At 30.5% G+C, this 20339-nt stretch overlaps 1 protein-coding gene across 1 annotated transcript; it reads right to left on the reverse strand.

Moving 5' to 3' along the window:
• Window positions 1–271: 271 nt before the first annotated feature.
• Window positions 272–19157, reverse strand: LOC145329494 (uncharacterized). The gene is made up of 23 exons (XM_080173681.1): window positions 18786–19157; window positions 17647–17739; window positions 17169–17246; window positions 16233–16311; window positions 15934–16021; window positions 15595–15645; window positions 15247–15299; window positions 14170–14277; window positions 13847–13893; window positions 13287–13384; window positions 11283–11352; window positions 10417–10497; window positions 9228–9320; window positions 7775–7832; window positions 6670–6709; window positions 6288–6362; window positions 5410–5454; window positions 4885–5009; window positions 3186–3339; window positions 2762–3069; window positions 2545–2600; window positions 1302–1960; window positions 272–359 (listed from the first exon to the last, which is right to left on the reverse strand). Exons 1-23 carry the CDS (start codon window positions 18789–18791, stop codon window positions 323–325), a joined length of 2502 nt encoding a protein of 833 aa, XP_080029807.1. The 5' UTR covers window positions 18792–19157; the 3' UTR covers window positions 272–322.
• Between the last annotated feature and the right edge of the window lie 1182 nt (window positions 19158–20339).

Consider the following 20339-nt stretch of genomic DNA (forward strand, 5'->3'; position numbering starts at 1 on the left):
CATTCATAATTTTTGAGCTTCGCTACTTATGGATGTTGTCATCCTTGTTTTTATACTATTCTTTCATTTTTAAAGTTTGATTCTGTTCAGTTAACTTGTACGGCAACCCAAACATTATTTGAGGGGGGTATACACCCCTTTCCCCTCCCCCCCCCCCCAACATGGACGTTCCTGGCTGAAATAACAACGACATATCAACATTACAACTACATTCCTATGTTGATATAATTATATGAAACAGTGTTATGGTATTAGTAAATTAAACAAAATATTTCATAAGCTAAATTTTATTTTACTCAAACAATAATTTTAAAATATTTACTTAAATATCTCGTTCAGGCTTCATTGCATGTTGTCTCCTTAATAATTTAAATAAATAAAAAAGTCTTAACAAATCAATTTATTCGTCGTCTTTAAGACCCTTTCTCTTGCTACATTCTTTTTTGATCAGTAGTTGTAATACGATTAATACAACAATACTTTTGATCTCTTTCTAGTCTTTGTCGTCTTTACATTTATTTCACAATAAACAAACCCAAAAATACAGTAATACACAGCATAGGCGTCCAAGGGGGGGGGGGGTAATGGGGCGATTACCCCCCCCCCCCCCCATTCAAAATTTACCCCTACCCTGGGGGTGCCGTAGGCACCCCCAACCATTTAGGAGGGGGTATTTACCCCCCCCAAAATAAAAAATCTCTAATAAAAAAAAATTTTGCGCGCTTCGCGCGCATTTTTAATACTATATATTTAATAAAATTTAAATTACCCCCCCAAAAAATTTTACCCCGGGGGTAAATTTTGGGGGGGGTAATTAAATTTACCCCTGCCAACAGATTTCAGGGGGAGTAATTACCCCCCCCCCCCAAGCAAATTTTACCCCCCGGGTAAAAATTTTGGGGGGGGGTAAAAAAAATTTGCGGCGCGCTTCGCGCGCCATTTTAACCCCCCCCCTAAAAAATTTTTACCCTCCCCAAAATAAAAAGCTTGGACGCCCCTGATACACAGCACAGTACAAACGTATAGACATTTAATACAATAATACAAGTTTTTAAAAAATTATCATATCTTTCAAATTTTTGAGTTTAACTTGCTTTTGGAACTTTTTTACTTAAATGTACTTAACAAATGTTTAACCAACCATCAAACCTTTACCTCCACCATAAGGTAAATTACACCCGCCCCCTTCCCTCCCTACAAATTTTTAACTAGCTATATAGAATATATATAGTATATATGTATATATGAAAAACTTGGACGTCCTTAGCGAATGTGCCCGTTTATTTTTCAACAATTTTTACCTCTTTTCCCATAAACTGTGAAGGCCTAGATGTAATACAGAATTTTGAATAACTTCTTGAAAATTCTCTCTAGAAGTTTCAATATTGCTTGTTTTTGTCATTTTTTCATCATTACTTTTGTCATCGTCTTTGATAGTCTTAGAACTGATATGAATTATTGACTTGTACACATCTGTAGGATTTGTTGAATATAAAAAGTGGGGAAATTTATTTTCATTGTTTTTGCTATCTTTGGTTTCTTCACTGAAATAATGGGTTGTTTTAGATAAGTTAGTTTTGTTTTTTTCCGTTGTTGATATCATGTTGTTTTTTGTAGATTTAGTAAGTGTCGTCTCTGTGATTGCATTTTCAGCATTAAATTGATTTGTTATAGTCGTCTTAGAATATATTTGAGAGTCAATAATTTTTTGAGTCGCATCCATATCTATTGTTGCATCTGTCGATATTTCATTGATTATTTTGTTAACAGCTGCTGTAGTTTGATACTCTTCTTTTGTTATGGTTGTCAGACGTTGAGTTGTCACCAACTCTTCTCTTTCAATTGAATCTTCCTTGAAAAGTGTTAAATTTTGCATCTTATCTTTCTTATGTTCATATTTTTTTGCAGGAGATGAACTATTGTTATTGTATCTTTCATTTAATACTAACGGACTTGCTATCTAGATTTAAGATTTACTTTAGTATATCATATGTTAAACTAATTTACATTTTTAGTAGTGAAGCTACTCTATAATACACATTGTCTGTCCGTCCGTCAGTCAGTCCGTAACAATATGGGGGAAATGGGATCTACTTAGTTCCTATTAAAGATAGAAGGCTGAGAATTCTTGACAACATTCCCAACAATATGGAGCATAATTAAGTATAAAACATCAATAGCGATCGGACTGCTTTTAAGCAGCTTTTTGCCGCTTTTATTTTAAAAAAATGATTTTCCCGGCTCTTGTAAAAGATAGAAAGCTAAAACTTCTTGTCAACATTCCCATCAATATGGAGCATAATTAAGCATGAGACATCAATAGCGGTCGGACTGCTTTTTAACCGCTTTTATTTTTCAAAACTGATTTTGCTGGTCCTACAAAATATACACTGCTTAAACTTCTTGCCAATATTCCCTTCTTTGTGCTCCATAATTAAACTATAATTAAAACAATATCCTTTATTGTCCTGTTGCTATTTATGGACAGAATGTATTATCGCTATAGAGCTTTTTTTTGCTATTTTGAAGCTTAAATAAGGTTACCTGTGATAAAAATTTTAATTTCACCTTGTCTATTTCATTTGAAAACTCCTCGTTACCTGAAATGAATTTTTAATGAATAAGACGAAGGAAGTACTGTGTAATTAAAAAGAACACATTTATTGTACCTATTTAAGAATAGCCCTAAATCAATCCCTTTACTTTGATAGTAAAAATAGTCTATATTTTTCTATTCTTGTCTATCTATAATGAACTTTACCTAGCATAATTGTAGTTTCACTAGTAGTAGGACTAGTAATAGTTGCTGTTTGCGGAATTGTTGTACTATTTATTGTTCTTACTGTTTTCAGTGGATTATTTGTAGTTCTCGGATTCGTAGCAGGTGTTGTAATACTTGCAGAATAACTTTGTATAATGATTGGAGAAGTATTTGATGGAATACTTGTTTCTTCGACATCAAAGCTAGGAGTTGAATAAGATTTTCTTATTTTCTTTATCTTTGATAATTCTCCCTGGATGAATTTTTTTCTGTGCGCTTGTATCTCATCCCACTTTCTTCTTAAGCTGCTGTATTATCAGAGTAATTTCAACATAGAACTTTAATATAGGATTTTTATAGCAATTTGATAACAATAATTACAAAGTTTAGGTAAAGTTTATATTTTTTTGTCTATGTATCTTTCCTTTTTGAAATGAAAGGCTTAGATGTTGTAGTTTCCGAGTCAAAGCCATCTTGAACAATAGGAAAAATTGTTGTTATTCTCTGAAATATTTCTTCATCATTTAACAAAGGTAGAGCAAGATTGAGAGCTGATGGTAAATTTTCCTTTCTTTTGTCTAAAATTTTATTTTACTGAATTATATTATCATATCTATAATTATTTATAAATGGATTTAATAGAAAGTAATTTAATTCGGGGATACAAGGATGGGACAATAAGCAATTAATTCAATTATTGATGAAAGTTTTTACAAATCAGATTTTTGAGGAAAATTCAAAGAAAATGAAGACTGCAAATTTGAAGAAAAGTAAAGTCCCTCCAAAGATTATGACGCCATACAATAGAATAACAAATGAGAGGCCAGCATAAATTTTACCATTGGCCAATTACAGTGTATACTGGCTTTCATTGGCTATTCTATCGTATAACTCCATCATCTGCGGAGGGACTTAAATCATTTTCATCATCTTCGCAAATTTTATCTAATTTATAAAATCAGATATAAAAAAAGGGTTCTATGAAAAAAAAAAATATTTGAAAATTATGTAAACATATTTCAAAATGAGCCAACATTCCGTATTTAATCACTAGTAAAATCGCCCTTGGAACCTGTTATGCCATATACCTATTATATCCCTGAATTGGATTAATTACTAAGTATATTTGCGATAACTTTTATTTAATGAAATCTTCCAATTTTTAACATGTACAAAACGGCCTGCTTAATTGCTTCAAGATCCATGTCAGATCTATATAGGAAATAAATGTCTATAAACGAGCTCAAGTTTTCCAAGGAATATTTGTTTAAAACTCATAGTGCTCCAATAATCCATAATAAACTCTCATTGCCCAGAACGATAAGACCCATTATTTTACTTTATTAAAAATAAATTCCTTTTTTTAATTTCATGTTGCTATTTACCTTATATCAATGTATTTAATTTCTAATCATAAAAAAAGAAAATTTAGATTTATAATATAATAAATTTAAGAAAACTCTATTTTAAAAGAATTCGATTGTGGCGACACTTTGTGTGTTCAAATATTAAACTAAAATTGTAATCATCATCATTAACCCTTTGGTGATGGTAATGTAAAGAAAAAAATATAATTTAAAAAATCTTTTTAAAATCATTTAGATTATTAAATATTTACTTTCTTTTAGATAGTAATGCCGGGTGAGGAAAATAGATTTATTGAGAAATAGATATGCATATAGAAAACTAGCCAATAGGGAGATAATTATATCGAGCCAACTCTAGTCTATAATACAAAGTAGAACAATGTCTGTCTGTTTGTCTGTCTGTCTGTTTGTTTGTCTGTTTGTTTGTAGCGAAGGATCTCGCTAACCGCTGAACCGATCGGGTTCCCCTTTACAAGATAGCTTTGCATAGGTCCCGGGAAGGTTTATAAATATTTTCTTGGGGGGTGGGACACCCCCAACCCCCCCCCCCAAAAAAAAATTCTTTTTAAAACTAAAATTTAAATAGTGAGGTCGATTACCCCCCCCCCCCAAAAAAAAAAAATAATTTCTCCCCCCCAAAAAAAATTTTTGTTTTTTAATTTTTTTTAAAATCTAAAATACGAAAAATTGGTTTGATTAAACCTCTTGGGGCACAACCCCTAGAGGCTAGGGGCGAAGCCGCTAGTATTTTATAACCTGTTTCTTTAGGAGACAATTGCTGAGAGTTGAAAAGAGAAATTTCTATGCTGTTTGTATTTTCTGTTATCGGGAGGTTTCTCTGTGGCTTGGTGATAGAGCTGATCTTTCTGCTTTCTCTTCCACTGTTACACATTTATACAGTTTTAAAAAGCTTACAATATTATATTCTGAATGCCTTATAATAATTTGATTCCAATTTATTTGTACCTGCACTGGGTCGAAATGTAATGCTGGAATCCATTTCGTAGTTTGTAAATAATGAGATTTTTACATGTTCTTTTGTCAGTATTATTAGATTATCAGTGTAAAATAAACTCTTGGTCTCATTAGTTGTATTTAGTTTATTGATTCTAAGTTGATTCTAATTAGTTGTTGAAAATTGTGCTATCAAAATATTTTTTGTCATTTCAAATTATTTACTTTAATGTCTCAAAATATTTTGAAAAAATTTAAAAATTAAAGACCTCTTGTTTATTTCAAAATAGCTACTTTTAGATATAATCGTCCGCGTTTATAAATAACCTTGTCAATGTGTAGTCATCAAACGTGTTTGGCCAGGTATCTTCACCTTTTAATTTTTTAAATTAAAACAGAGCATATTTACACATGTATTATATTCTAAATGGTTACAACCCTCCTCCCATTTTTAATATAAATTGAAAAGGGGGATAGTGGATATTTTTCGTGTTTTTTTTTTTTCATTTTAGCCCAGATTAGGTTATATTTCATAACATTATGGGATGCGAAACTGTAACACCCAGGGACTGGGACATTAGGTAAAGTAACATACAATCAACCCTCTGATTACACAACCTTTGCACAGCCATTTATTCAGTTAGTTATGGAGGAGGAAACTTAATATAGAGATGCTATTTAAAATTCATTACACAATGATCAATTTTCTCATATATTCATTTACTTTGAAATAGGTATAATTTTCTAATATTTTCAACAATTATACATCCAGCCCGCCCCATAAATAATTCTAATAGTCAAAGTGGCCCCTTTTTACAAATTTTTTTTTATTGAATGAACCTTTTTTGAGCATAAATTAAAACAAAGGTGGATGCTTAAAAAATACTTAGAGTCGCTGCCCAAAATCCTCCAAAACCACATACAAAATATACAAAAATTAAATAAAATCATAAAAGGGTTATTAACATAAAATTTTATCTAATTTTTGTAGATTTGTTATGTGATGTTGGAGGATTTATTACAAAAACTATTTTGCCTCACCAACGACCCTACTTTTTTTTTTAAAGAATCCACCTCTGTTTTAATTAATGCTCAAAAAAAGGACCTTTTTTGGCAAAATAATTGACAGAAGAATTACTTTTTTTTGAGTGTATTTGCTCTAATATTAGCTTAATAATAATCCATTTTAATGGTGTTTAAACTTTCCTGATTCATATTCATTAAATATATCTTCAACAGAATGTGTAGATTCTTCAACCAACAAGTATGGATAGTCATAGCTGAAATAAAACTTATATTTTCACAAAACAACATCCAAACATCACAATTAAAAACTCAAAAAATCAGACAATAAACAACAAAGTTAGCACAGAAGTGACTGGAGAATAGAATAATTTAATCATCAGAAGTTGAACAGGCTGTAAATAACAAATTAAACTGATAATTAACAAAAAACCAACTATTTTGTTAATTTATTATTATAGACAGATAAAAACAGCGAGAGGAAATCAAACTTATAGAACATTTGTGTGAAAAATATTAAAAAACATTTCTTTAAATATGTTCAAATAGTTATTTATAGCATACCTTTCATATTCTAAATCACTTGTCGATATTTCAGATGCTTCTAAATAAATTTATCTTTTTAATAATAATGGCCCAGCGCAGTGTAAAGTAAATTACTTTTAATTAAAAGGCGATTATTCTAGGGAAATCAAATTTCTACTTTTCTCATTTTTTTGTTAAATGCAGATATATAATGGGGATGATATAATAAACAATCAATTCAATGTAAGCGTTCACGCTGCAATGCCATGAAAACAGATTTATCCAGACAATTTGAAGAAATAGTGAGTGAAATTTTTATCCAAATTAGTATTCAAAATATGAAAAGTATTCCTAAGAAAAAAAGCATTCATTTGAAAATTAGGTTACAAAAATATCACAATGAAGTAAACAATGATCTCAAGAAGAATCGTCCCGGGGAACTTATTTAGCCATATTCCTATTATATAAACTACCACCAAAAAAAATCACTTATTTGAAATACATCAGATTACAGTAGAGTTTCTATCTAAAATTTGGGATTTTGGAGAAAAAAAATAATCGTTAGAACTAATACAAACAATTTTGTTTAAAATTAACTTTGTTGTCTGCTAGAAATTATGTTGATAATATTCATTGAGTTTGATCTGTTTTGATAATAAAAATAAGGCATTTAATACGTTAAAATTAGCCAAAATAAGAAAAGTTTTATCAGTTCTATTACCAAGGTCCAATCCAGCTAAGATAATGAATTTTTGATAAATTGTCTCATTCCTATATCCCTGGTTAAATGTCAAAATTTGAGTGACAACACTTTTGTATTAGTTATAAACTGTGCTCCTAGACTTACAAATTTGAAGGTAAAAGAAAACCACAGACCTATTTTTACATTTATTTAAAGATGTATATTCCTCTTTTTAGAAAATTCAATAATTCATACATTTATTACCATAATATCTCCCTTTAAACTTAGACTTTATTTTTTTTTTTACATATTTTGATTCTACAGAACTGTATTTTTCTATTTTGACAGCAACTTCTTTACATTTTCTTAGTTAGGCGCACTCAATACTTCAATTATTCAACCTTTATTTAGGATTTGGTTTAACTTTATGTAAATACTTTAATGAGTTGAAACACAACTTACCCTCAACAACAGGCTTGATTTCAGTTGTTGTAGGTTCTTGCCTGGTTGGAGCTGAGGTCTAAATTTTTATCAAATTTTAATAATTGAACAGCTAATTTTTGCCATAAGAATAGTAATTTTATGCGTAAAGAGTCAAGCAAACGGACCGACAAATTAGACTACCTTATAACTATTCTCTAATTACAGAAAATCTTAGGATCTACTGCAGTTCACAGTAAAATATTGCTGGTAACGAATATTGCCAAAAATCTATGAATTTGAAAGGCTGCTAGCTGCCAAACGGCTGAACGTACAGATCATACCCGCACACCATTTTAAGCGGCATAAGAAGGCCTGCAAATAATCTGGAATAGCCAAGATATAATGATGCACAGGGAAAGCTTCACTGAAGAAAGAACGCGTAAAATAGGTCTTTTTCGCGCATTTCTCTGCACTGCGAGATAATTATGCATTATTGATTTATGGCTATTCCAGATTAGTTGTAGGCCTTCTTATGCCGCTTAAAACAGTGTGCGGGCATGATCTGTACGTTCAGCCGTTTGGCAGCTAGCAGCCTTTTAAATTCATAGATTTTTGGAAATATTCATTACCAGCAATATTTTACCGTGAACTGCAGTAGATCCAAAACTTATACAGGATTGCCATTGACTAACACGTACCTCACAACATTCTGTATAATGCATATACAGTGTGTTTTTTAATTGAAAAGTATTTGACAATTTGACCCACTTACATTTGTCTAAAATTAACCATTCATTTATTATTTTCTTCTTTGACTTTGAGAGTTTTTTATAAGAAAAATATATGTAATGGTTTTTAACGCATTAACTGGTTTTTCTAAAGTGCATATTTCTAACAAAATATTATTTGACACAAGGTCATTGTTTCAACACCATACAGATTTAAGATTTAAATAGCTTTAAATACAGATAACTTGCAGCAAAAACGGATAGCAGCACAGTTTTGGTTTGCAAACTTGAAAGGTCCATAAAAAAGAAATAATTAATTCTAAAGAGTTTAAAGAATTGCTTTTTATCAAATAATGCGCAACTTTTCCCTACATTTTTTGCACGTTTCTGTGTGCTATGCACTTTCTGCGTATTTTGTATTAATTAATTATTTCAGTTTTCTTTTAAGTCTTTCAATTCCAGTTCCATTTATGTTCGAGCCGAAATTGTGATGTCAGCCATTTGGTAGCTGTCTGCATTAAAAGGGATGTTGTCGTTTAGTCATTTAATTTTTTTATTTGATAAAAACACACTCTTAAGGCCATCAAATCGGAGCTAAGCTATAACAAGTTAGATACAGCCAGCCAAAATCTCACTCAGACGAAGCTTCAATCACAACTTACCTAAGCCTAATCTATTCTAAACCACCCAATTTGGCAACAACCCACAGCTAACCGTAGCCACACGGCTTTCGGTAGCTAAAGGCTCCAATGAAATAAGCTTACCTTAACTAAACTTACAAGTAAAAGATCCTCTTCAGCTGGTTTTCTCCACACCAAACCTTTATTCTTCTCTTCAAGTGGAGCAGCTTCAATTATCTGTAAATTTAAGAAGTTATTTAAAGCAAATATTACGCCTTATTGACGCTCCAATATTTTTTTTAATGCCTTCACACAAAGAGCCTGTTGATCCTGACAGCCCCCACCCTCTTTTAATTGCGGTGCACTAACCTTTCAGACTACCCGTACCCAATATATAACCTAACTTAACCTGACCTCAAACAAACGAAAAACTACCTCCCCTCTTTCTTTTCAATTTTTTCAAAAATAATAGGAGAAGGAGGTTATCACCGGTCAACAAGATATTGTGTGAAAGTGGTTTTGTTTACAATAATAAATATAAAAAACAATATAAAATAATATAAATATTTTTTATACGCCTTTATAATCTACAAATTTGTTTTAGGTAGACATTCTAATTTTGTCATGACCACATATATTTTATGGTCATGCATTGACTTTTAATAACCACACAGCCAAGACCAGGACCAAAAACAACAGGTTTGAGTATAGATTTATTGACCATATTCTATCTGCAAGATCCTGAAATAACAACATCAGTTAGTTATATTTTAAAAATATACATGATAATTATTTAGGTCTCAACTATTTGCCCTTTAAAGGCTTAAACTTAGGTTTACTTTAAAATCTTGGGGTTAAAACTCAATAAACAAAGATACATTAATTAAGAATTAACATCCTAGAATCATAATTATACTCTTTTACTATTGTGGCTAAAAATGCATTTGGAAAACTAAGTCATATTTGCACTATATGCTCATACTAAAATTCACGGGTGGATTCCTACGCACCTGAAGTGTATTTTGGTGTTGCACCTGGCCTACTACTGTTGATATTCACTCTCTGAATATACAAGAAGCATCATAATATTCTCATATCATGTTATCTCACAAAGATTTTATCAAGAAGTTTCTGCTTTTATATGCAAATAAGATGGCATCCAAACATTGGTGTAAGAATTTTGGGGCAGAAATTAATTCTGGATTTGAATGACAATAAGCTTCCTCGAAAAGAGGATGAGACAAATTTTCTTTGTATTTGTTACTGCTGTGTTATTGCGGTTCTACACTTTTAGAATATTGTTGTCCTTGTTCATAATGACATCAATTTATACATGTTGACAAGCTAGAGAAGACCAAAATCTCGCATCCTTGGGAGACCATGTCGTATCCTCATAACATCCACTCACAGGATCCTAAATACATAAATAATATTTTATAAATAATCAAGTATATAGCGGTTATATCAAATAGAATTGAAATTATATCATCATCAGGGGCCTCTTTCTTTTTGATGTCCTGTAGTTGGAGAGTTTCTCAGCATCTCCTGATGCACTTCATTAGAATCTTGTTTTGTTCCAATCTGAGCACATATTCTAGCCACTTTTTTACTTCTACTTAAAGATATTGCACTTGGCCTAAGCATACAGTTTATTGTTTTTTTTTTGGCATTTGCTTTGTTTCAATTTTGACAGTACCCCAACAATAACATTTATTTCATTTTGGAGGGGGTGTGGGTTGGGGGAGGAGTATGAATCTTTAATTAAAGTATTTAATCAGCCCTGAACTTCACTTTTGAAGTTCCTGATTTGTAATTTAGGATATTGTCCCTTTCGTAACATCGCACCTTATGTGGCGATTCTTCGTATTTTTCACAGTAGCTTTTCTCCTTTTTCTAGCCCCTGCGGGGGGCCTCTAACCCTGCGGGGCCAATTACCTAACACTATGGGACAATCACCTAACCCAATATAACCTAAAATAACCTTTAAAAAGCCATTTTTAAAATACGACGAATCGCCTCTTATGTTACAAAAAGGGACTATTCCCGTAATTTAAAACTACTTTATATACTCTATGGATTCCCCTCGTAACATTTACATTTAGTTGTTTTAATTAAAAAAAAAACTTTCTTAAAATAGGATGTTTTTACGTAGTGGTTTAACTTCACCAAACAAATTATGCCAAAAAAATATTTTCTTACCCTTGGATCTCTAATATTTTCTAAGAAGCACCAGATTTCGTCTATATTGTCATCAAAATTCTTATCAAATCTGAAACATGGTACAATTATTTAGATTAGTGAAAAACATGTAAAGGAACACAGATTGAACTTTAAATGAGTATTTTCAAATCTTATTATGTGTGAACATTCTGTACGCAAAAGTATTTTGCCCATGGCTGAACCAATGTGAGGTCGAATTTTGGTGCAGCAGCCAATATAATTTATTGCAACATCTTCTTGGGTGCGGAGTCACGAATAATGAGATGTGTATATATTTTATTTTTTTATTTTAAAAGTTGCAATTTACTTTCCTTTACGAAAGATAGACGCATCGTTTCTAATAAAAATCTGATAAATTGCAATTTCTATGTTAATCTATTCTTAATCAATATATTTGAAATTTTTAAATGCCAATTTTTTCATCTTTATTGGATCCCTGTTATTTTAAGTAAGTTATTTTAAGGATTTCCGATGACACCAAAATACAAAGGCAAACTCATTGAAAATTAAAACTTTAAGAAAATATCTAACTTTATCTAACTTGTGAAGCTTTTGTCAAAATTCTTATTTAGGTTTAGCCGCCTCAATTTGATGGTTTGTGTTTTCAAATGATGCCAATTTTTATGTAATTTATTGAATAAGGTAAATAGTCAATCGTTTATTAATTATGGTTATCTTATGCCAATTATGTATTAAAGCAAGTCCGCACTCTAAGAATAATTACTTGTTGAATGATTTATATTATTTAAGTCAAAACAAAACTATTGTTTAATGTTTTATGATCATGTTTCTAGTTTTATGATACACACACTCGTGTTTTTTTTAATTCAAATTTTATTTGTTTCTTTCTTTATAAAAGGTTTAGAAATGTACTTCACTAACTCTTCAATAACAAAAATATTTCCAAATTCTGTTCAATAATGTTTTTTTTTAAATTATGAACCAATAATTAATTTATTTTTAAAAATATGTTGACTAAACCTAAAAGTGCAGAAAGAACAAATTCTTTATCTACAAAACTATTATTCAATTAGTAATTGCAAAGTGTTTGTGAGTCTCTGCTCTTGTGTAATTCACGAAGCTTTACATGTGTCTAAAAAATCAGCCATGAAAAATTATCCATCTCTTATTTAGGGGTTTTCCTTCCCACTTCTCGTATCCCTCATTTTTATGACGTTACATGGCTGATTTTTTTAGACTCTTTGTGAAGCTACATAATGCACTAATGGGTCGATTGGGGATGAAAATGAAATGACAATTTATTACTTTACTGATTTATGCCAAAAAATATAAAATAAAAGAGACTTTTTCAAACTTTTCTGATAATTAGTCACAACATTTTGGCAAGATAAATGTCTAAAAAACAATTCAAATTGACCAATGTGTTTCCTTCAATTTACTATACAAGTTCTTTTGATAGAAAATTTCTCTCTTTATTTTAACTTTCTATTTTCCTTTTAGTCTTCTCTAATTCACTTAATGATTAAACTTATATTACACTTGTTATTTCCAGTGTCCGTGATTCAGAAAATTAACTTCATTTAAAATTGCTGAAAGTTTGGATATGTTTGTGGCGTTAGGTTGTCGTAAACTTTGTTTGTGCTGTAACTGAAAACTGAATATCAGTTAAAAGGGGGAAAAAAGGAAGTTAGTTGTGGAAAAATTTCACTTAGAATTAGAAGTTGAATTTTTGTTCCGCTTTTGAAAAAAGATTTGTAGGCCATATTTGGGGTATGTATTTTAAATTCACTTCAGCTATTTAGAAAATATAAGTTTTAAAAGAAATGACTTTCCTTTTAGAATTTTAATACTCTTTGTTGTTTGTTTAGACACTTTCATGGTTTTGGGCTGTTATGCAAAAATATATTCGCGAGTAGGTGTGTCAAGAGTATTTTTAAATATACATAAAACTAAATGTCAAAGTTCGTGAAATGGGAGAGGAGATAATTTTGAGAATTATTTTATGTATTAAAATTGATTTACCCGGTACAATTTCCTCTTGGGATTCCATTATCATCAAAGGCTACAGCAGTGTCTGATGTATCACATCTACACGTATTCTCATATACTCGCCTCAGATTCTGTATAATTAAATTAATAACAGGTCTTTTTATCGATAGAAATAAATTTTTAAAAATTTATATAAACTGTCAATAAACAAAAGATTTAGTTAAACTTAATCTAGTTTAGTTTCTAATAAATAGACGTGCCTTTGTAAAAACCTTAATTATTAACAACAACTGTGGTATAACACGTAGCGCATCCGCTTGTTGTCGGGCTTGTGATGTGTTGAATTTAGCCAAAAAGTGTGTCTTAGTTCCTACTGCTGCTATTTTAGGTAAGCGACTTTATTAGTTAACATAGGCGAAATTCCTAAGCAATCGTGACTCATGCATAATTAGGATTTTCATACAAAGGTCTTGCATTCAAAGGTTTGGCTGTCTGTAACGTATGACCTGTCCTATGAATTTAACTAGGTTAACCTAATTATAAAATTAACAAAAACGATCATTATGTTTTTTTTGCACACAAGAAAATATGACCTGGTTTTTACAAACAGGAGCTGGAAATAGAACGTCTGTCGGTTCATCTAGATATAAATATAAGTAATATAGGTATGTATAATTGAGTGATGCTATATTTGATAGATATAGTAGTTTGTGATGGTCAATTTAGTCTCTTTATCCGGCAAACTTAAAAAGGGATTCAAAGCAGACAAACCAATTTGTTTATATACGATTTATTCAAATAATGCAAGTGAAATTTGCCGTGGAGGTAATTTCTAAGAAATTCAACTATTCATATCAATTTGTTGGGCTGCTATTTCGCATGTCTATTTGCAATGACTTTTAAAAATAAAACTAACCTAAATGTACAATAGGTGCTCCAAACCAATTTGGGATTGAACCAGGGACTGATTTGTCTATACATTTTCCCTCTTTTATACTAAAATATTTCTCATCACATTCAAAACCTAAACAAAGATTAATAAAATTCCCGTCATTAAACAGAATTAGAAACAAGGACGATTGTGTCTAGAGTAGCGAAGCTGTTAAAAACTGCTTAAAAATTTGATGAAAAATTGCTTAAATACAGATAAAAATCAGAAAGTTTTAAATGGACGTAAAGGACCTTATGGTAACGGTTAAATAGTTGCTACGCTCTCTAAATAGCCCTTAACTGTTACAGGAATTATCATGCAAAGTTTGAAATCTACAGGAGAATTCGAACATGCTCAATTGAACGATAAGAGCTAACTGTTAATACGTACTTACAGACGGGCGGTCCCTAATTTGAAGAAAAGCTTCGCTTTTAAAAAGGGTCACACACACAAGGAAGATAAATGTACAATAAAAAATCAATTTAATGGTATATAACAAATTATTAATTTGTTTTTGCATTGCAATGTGCCAATTACTAGCAGCGTATATACAAAACAAATTACTTTATTCAAAAGATATGGCGTATTAGTATGCATAAACATGCATGATAAGTAAACAAGACCGAAAATAGTCAAAGATGCGTAAATTTGTTTATAGCTAGTTTACATGATTTAACATAGAATCAATGCCAGTTATAGAGAGAGAGAGAAAGAAAGAGAGATATTGATTTAATTTTCCCTGTCCTCAATGGACGTAACTTTTTTTGGATGTGCTTTGATTGCTGAAGTTATGAGTGAAGGTTATATGTGTTATGATCGATAACTGGCTTTCTAAATTAGGTTTGGTCCGTACATTAAAAACGGATATAGTTTTTATCGTTAATTTAAACATTATAATAAATAAAAGATTTCAAACTTAATTTAACTAATATAAAATCATTTATACCCCCACCCTCCTCCTCCTTATTCACCAAGTACTAAAGACATTGTTAAAAATATAAAAATTATGTGGAGGCTTAATCCTATCATATCCCTATCCCTGAATTTATTATGAAATCTTACTTGTTCCTGGACATCCCTCTGAGCAATCACCCCATGCAAAATCCACAACATGCCTAAATAATAATAAGATGCATTATTTGTCAAATGAACCACTTTCTGCACTACCACTCCGATTTTAATTATACTCCATATTCTGTTGGATGGCTCAAGGCTTCAGAAGACAGAAAAAAAGTTTCATAGTCCCTGGATGCCTAGAAATCCAGCTATCCATAAAGGTAGGTAACAAAAACAAAAAAAATTCACGATTTTAAAAATAAATTTTTTCATCTTTTATCAAACTTGTATATATTATATGTATAATTATTATATAAGTATGATGGATAATTAAATTAATTGTAGATGAGTTACCCGTCACTATCCACAGAAGTAGCACACCAAGGTTGTCCTGTATCTGAGTCCCTATATAAGTCATCAATATACATTAATTATAATCAATTCCTGTCACGTTATTTAGAACAGATGTGTAATAAAAATTTCATTCAAATTTTGTAAATTTAATTTCCCTTGAAAGCCTTTTTTTGATATGTTAAGTTTATACGTCCAGCTGATATTCAAATATTACATAATTCGATTTCCTTAATGCTCACTGATTGCAAGGGCGCAGCTCGCGAGCCATGGAAATATTTTAACTTGTCAACATTAAAACTTACACAAATATAATTTTGATTCAATAAGAATAAGACATACTTTGATGTACATTGATAATATGTTGTATTTCTATATATAAATGGAAATAAACAGGGAACTCCACTATCACCAACAGTTTTACATGACACTGAAAATAAATTTGTATAATACTTAACAATACTGTAAATTTTTAAATTTTAAGTTTACATGCTTAAAATCAATATTTGTAGTCAGTCAAAGTTAGTAGTAGATATTCATACAATTCAAAATATAGAGAGAAAAGGTTACAAAACTTTAGTTTAATTCCAAATAAATGAAATAATTGAAAATACTTTGGTGGTAATATTATTGAAACTTACAGCAAGTTTTTAGACACTGTAATCCCTGAGCACATTTACCGGCTACGCCATTAGGACCTCCACAACTTTGTAATTCAGCCTAAAATTAGTTAAAGGTTAACTCTTAATACTCCCCTTCCAGACCTTATTACAAGGGTAATGTTATTATCTCAGCTTTGATAGAGCAAGAGGATAACGGCAAAGTCGCCCGCTATTTATATAATATTTAAGTAGAGTATCTTAAATTCACAATATTTATAAAGAAAGAGTAGAAGGAGAGAATAAGAAAGGAAGAGAAAGATGGAAAAGGTGAAAGAGAACTAGAAAAACTAACAAAGAAAATATGGAAGACGTACGGAAGGTGTTCACATTGTACAGACTATTGATCTATATTTCATAAACAAGGACAATCATATAATATCGCAGCATGAAAAGCCAACAAATTTTTAGTGATACAAGATCTATTAAGTAAAAAAAAATTTGCATTTTCTTGACGCATTTACATGCACTTTTTATAGATTAGCTGATCTATTAATAGATAAATATAAAATGGAAGTGAGTTTACTGACACTTGTAACATAATAATTAGCTTCACAACTTTGAACTATTTAAAAAATTGATAAGATAACAAACGCGATAACATAAATAAACCAATCATTTGATATGTCATTAAGTAGATTAAATGCAGGACATTTGATAAAGACCTAACGTTTCTAGACTTCATTTAAGTAGTCCGCATTTTGTTAAATCCCTATATGGTTAAAAGTGGGTTAAATGACTTTTTGGTTAAAAATATAGAGTTGCTACTCTTCCTAAATTGTACCAAACTGTTTTAGAAACTATAAGTTAAAGTTTAAAATCGATTGAAAATTTTAACATTAATGATTTTAAGACGCACTAGTGGACGGACCGACACTAATTATAGAAAAGCTTTGCTTTCAATTAATAACTACACACCCTAGCACACTTTTTACAACAGCCACATTCATCAAGTGCATAGAAACCACTTTCACAACAAGAAGGTGCCTCGGGACACTAAAATTACAAAACTAATTGATTTTTAAGGGTTCAATTATTTTGTGCCAAACAATTGTTGAAGTTTTGCATATTTTCCAATTTTTCATGCTCCTAATATTTCATCAAATATGAACTTGCAGCATAAACTTTGCTTAACAAGTAACACAATAATCAAATGTAAAAGCTATATGTTAAAATGAAATAGATTAAAAGATAAAAACTTTAAATGTTGGATTATTTGGAGATTGTGAAGTTAAGTCTTTAGTTTAATTTAAAGATCTAAAACTTCTCCAGTCCTATTTGAAATACTTATTAACTGAAATTGATTGGCAGGTGGCCTAAATTTATTACGATGACTAAATTTCAATGTACAAGAATAAAATGTTAGGTCCGTAAGATTTCATAATACATAACTGACCTTGTAAGATGAACCAAGGATAAGGCAGAGAAAACAAGGCTCAACAACTGGGATGATTACACCAAGTACAAATAAAATACCAACAACCAAGCCCTTAATCAATTACAATAAATTAAAGATTTAAAGACAAGTATGAAAACATCCATAAAAGTGACGCTCTGGAACGGTAGGACAAATTGTAGAGTGTCAGAACTGAATAAGCAGATTATTATTACTTGAGTCTAAAAAAATTGTAAGTAAATTTTTAGCAAAACTGCTTGAATATAGGATATTGTTTAAGGACATACTTAAATTTTTAGGACTTAATTATACTTATGCTTTGTTTATAACATTATATCTTGATGTAATAGGAATCATTATTCCGAAAATCAGATAAATAGTATAATTAAAACACGTGAAAATTGTTGTTAAAAAGGTTAAAAATCAACATATATTAAATATACGTACGGAATATCTTGTAACGCTTATAGAGTTGCTAAGCTTCCTAAATCGCATAGGAGTTTAAAATTGATGCAATTCATGCAAAGTTTGAAATTGATCGAACAATTCTAACATGTCTAAATTATCGTAAAGAGCCAACCGTTACACGTAAAAAGCTAACCGTTTTGGTGGACAGACCGCTCCTAATAAAATAAAAGGTTTGCTTCTAAAAAGGTTAGAATTTATGAATTATAAAAATAAAGAAATAAAGGGATGGATAACAACAGGACATATTTTAAAAGTTACTCAACCAGGACAAATTTTGCACACAATTATGATTTCCAATTATAGCGCAGCAACAACAAAATAATGATATTTTAGATACTGAATAATAATTAAATTTAATGTTCTAATTACTACAAACAAAAGAAGGATTAAACGCAAAATTGAATCATTGTAAGGACCATATTTCAATAATCTCAAAAATCTATTATTTGTATGTTTAAAATGAGAGATTATACATAGATAATTTTAGTCACAGATAAAACAAAAACTGTCAACTATAGAGAGATAGACTGACAAATTTTAGAGTTACTGTGATTTGCATCATAAAATCTTTAAAGGTCTTGCAATGATTTTAATAAAAGGAGTAAATTCCAAAAAAGTAAATTTTAATTGCAAAGAATAAGAAAAAAATAGAATTAGCTAATAATGCTCACCTTCATCTTGTGACACAACTACTTTGTAAGCTTTATTTGTTTCAAATATTATATTTTTTACCAATGATGATATAAAAAAAAACATTCTGTCCCTGCTACATTTCATCCGGAGCAATTAGAGCCGACAGAATATATTAGGTGCAAAAATAAAATGTTAATATAAATTTTCATGCGCTACATATCAAGCCCCAGTCGCGGGTTTTTAATAAACCAGGGATAGAGGGATAAGACAATCTATCGTACTATATCAATTCGTTACCAGAGGTTTAATTTTATAATAAAAAGTGAGGAGTAATAATTTAATCATTATATGCTAAATCCCTTTTGAATATCGAAAATTTGAGAAATTAAGAAAAAGGAGGTCATCTAACACATGCACTAATATACTCTAATAGCTAGGACCCTAAGAGCACTCTGATATTTTATACTCTAATGGCGTTAATACATGTGTAACGCATTCCAGACAGACAGATAGTGTGATAGGATCCTTAGCTTTATAATACACACTTAGTGTGTTAAAAATAAAAGTTAGCTTATTTGTAAAAATTCATTGGTTTTATTATATTAATGAAATTAAGCATTCCTATGTTATTATGCATCAAATTTGTGGATATTCTGTCTCAGGTAAGTCTCCTGAAACATTAGATTAGGGTTTAATAGATTTAACTGGGGTAAGGGTTAAATGTTACTATTCAGGCATAGCAATTTTTATAGTAAGATAAATATTAAACAGGGAAGGGTCGGGTATAATAGCAACAAACAAGCAAATTTATTCGAATATTAATATAATATCGGGGCAAAATTTAAGCGTATATTGACATAATCAAGATCTAAGGCCTTTGAAAATTCTGACCCCCACTATTAGGTTCTTCTATCCGTTTTTTTGGCTTGTCAAGTTTTTTTTCTATTTTGGCCTCTAATGTTGATATACGCCGCAAGCGAGTTAACCTAAAATCAGAAGTTCAAGATTTTTAAGCGTTTCGATCGCGTTACTGTCATTATGAAATTGAATGTGTCATGTTTTAAATAACAAAACTTACCTGTAAATTATTAACTCTAAAAGTTCTAATCTCAGGCACCTATCCTGCACAGCTAACTTTCCCTAGAATTTTAAAAGGTTTGGTGATATATTCTTCCAAAATCGTAAATTTGTTCAGTTTGCTAAAAAAATACTACGAATTGCCCAATGTCACCAAAAGAAAATTGTGTTCAGTACCACAATACTTGCTTGAATTATGTCTATATAAGAGAAATACGATTTTAAAAAGGAGGTTTGGGGGAGGGGGGCAGGAAAACCTAATCCAACCCACTCAAACCTCACATTTGAATCTAAGGACTTTTGAGTAACTCAATAAATAGTAGCTTACTTTCATTACAGATTACAGATATAAAAATTTGTTTATAATTTTTATATATAATTCATATATCTTTTAATGATTAATTTAAATTTTCTAAGGAAGTTAATTAATCAATAATCATACTTACAAGTAATTATTTATAGGCACTCACTCTGCGCAGATGAGCAGCTAAAGGCTTACTGAGCACATAAAGTCC

This window comes from Acartia tonsa, chromosome 10, assembly GCF_053477335.1.
Source record: "Acartia tonsa isolate MP-2025a chromosome 10, ASM5347733v1, whole genome shotgun sequence".
In the NCBI taxonomy this organism is placed as follows: Eukaryota; Metazoa; Arthropoda; class Copepoda; order Calanoida; family Acartiidae; genus Acartia; species Acartia tonsa.

Bases quoted from the DNA above. Each gene is read 5' to 3' on its own strand.
- LOC145329494 (XM_080173681.1), bottom strand. The intron at 15,646-15,933 runs GTATGTCTTATT...TGACTTATATAG, and splicing joins TATTATCAATGTACATCAAA to GGACTCAGATACAGGACAAC. The intron at 3,340-4,884 runs GTTATAAAATAC...ATAAAATTTTAG, and splicing joins ATTGTCTCCTAAAGAAACAG to ACAAAAGAAAGGAAAATTTA.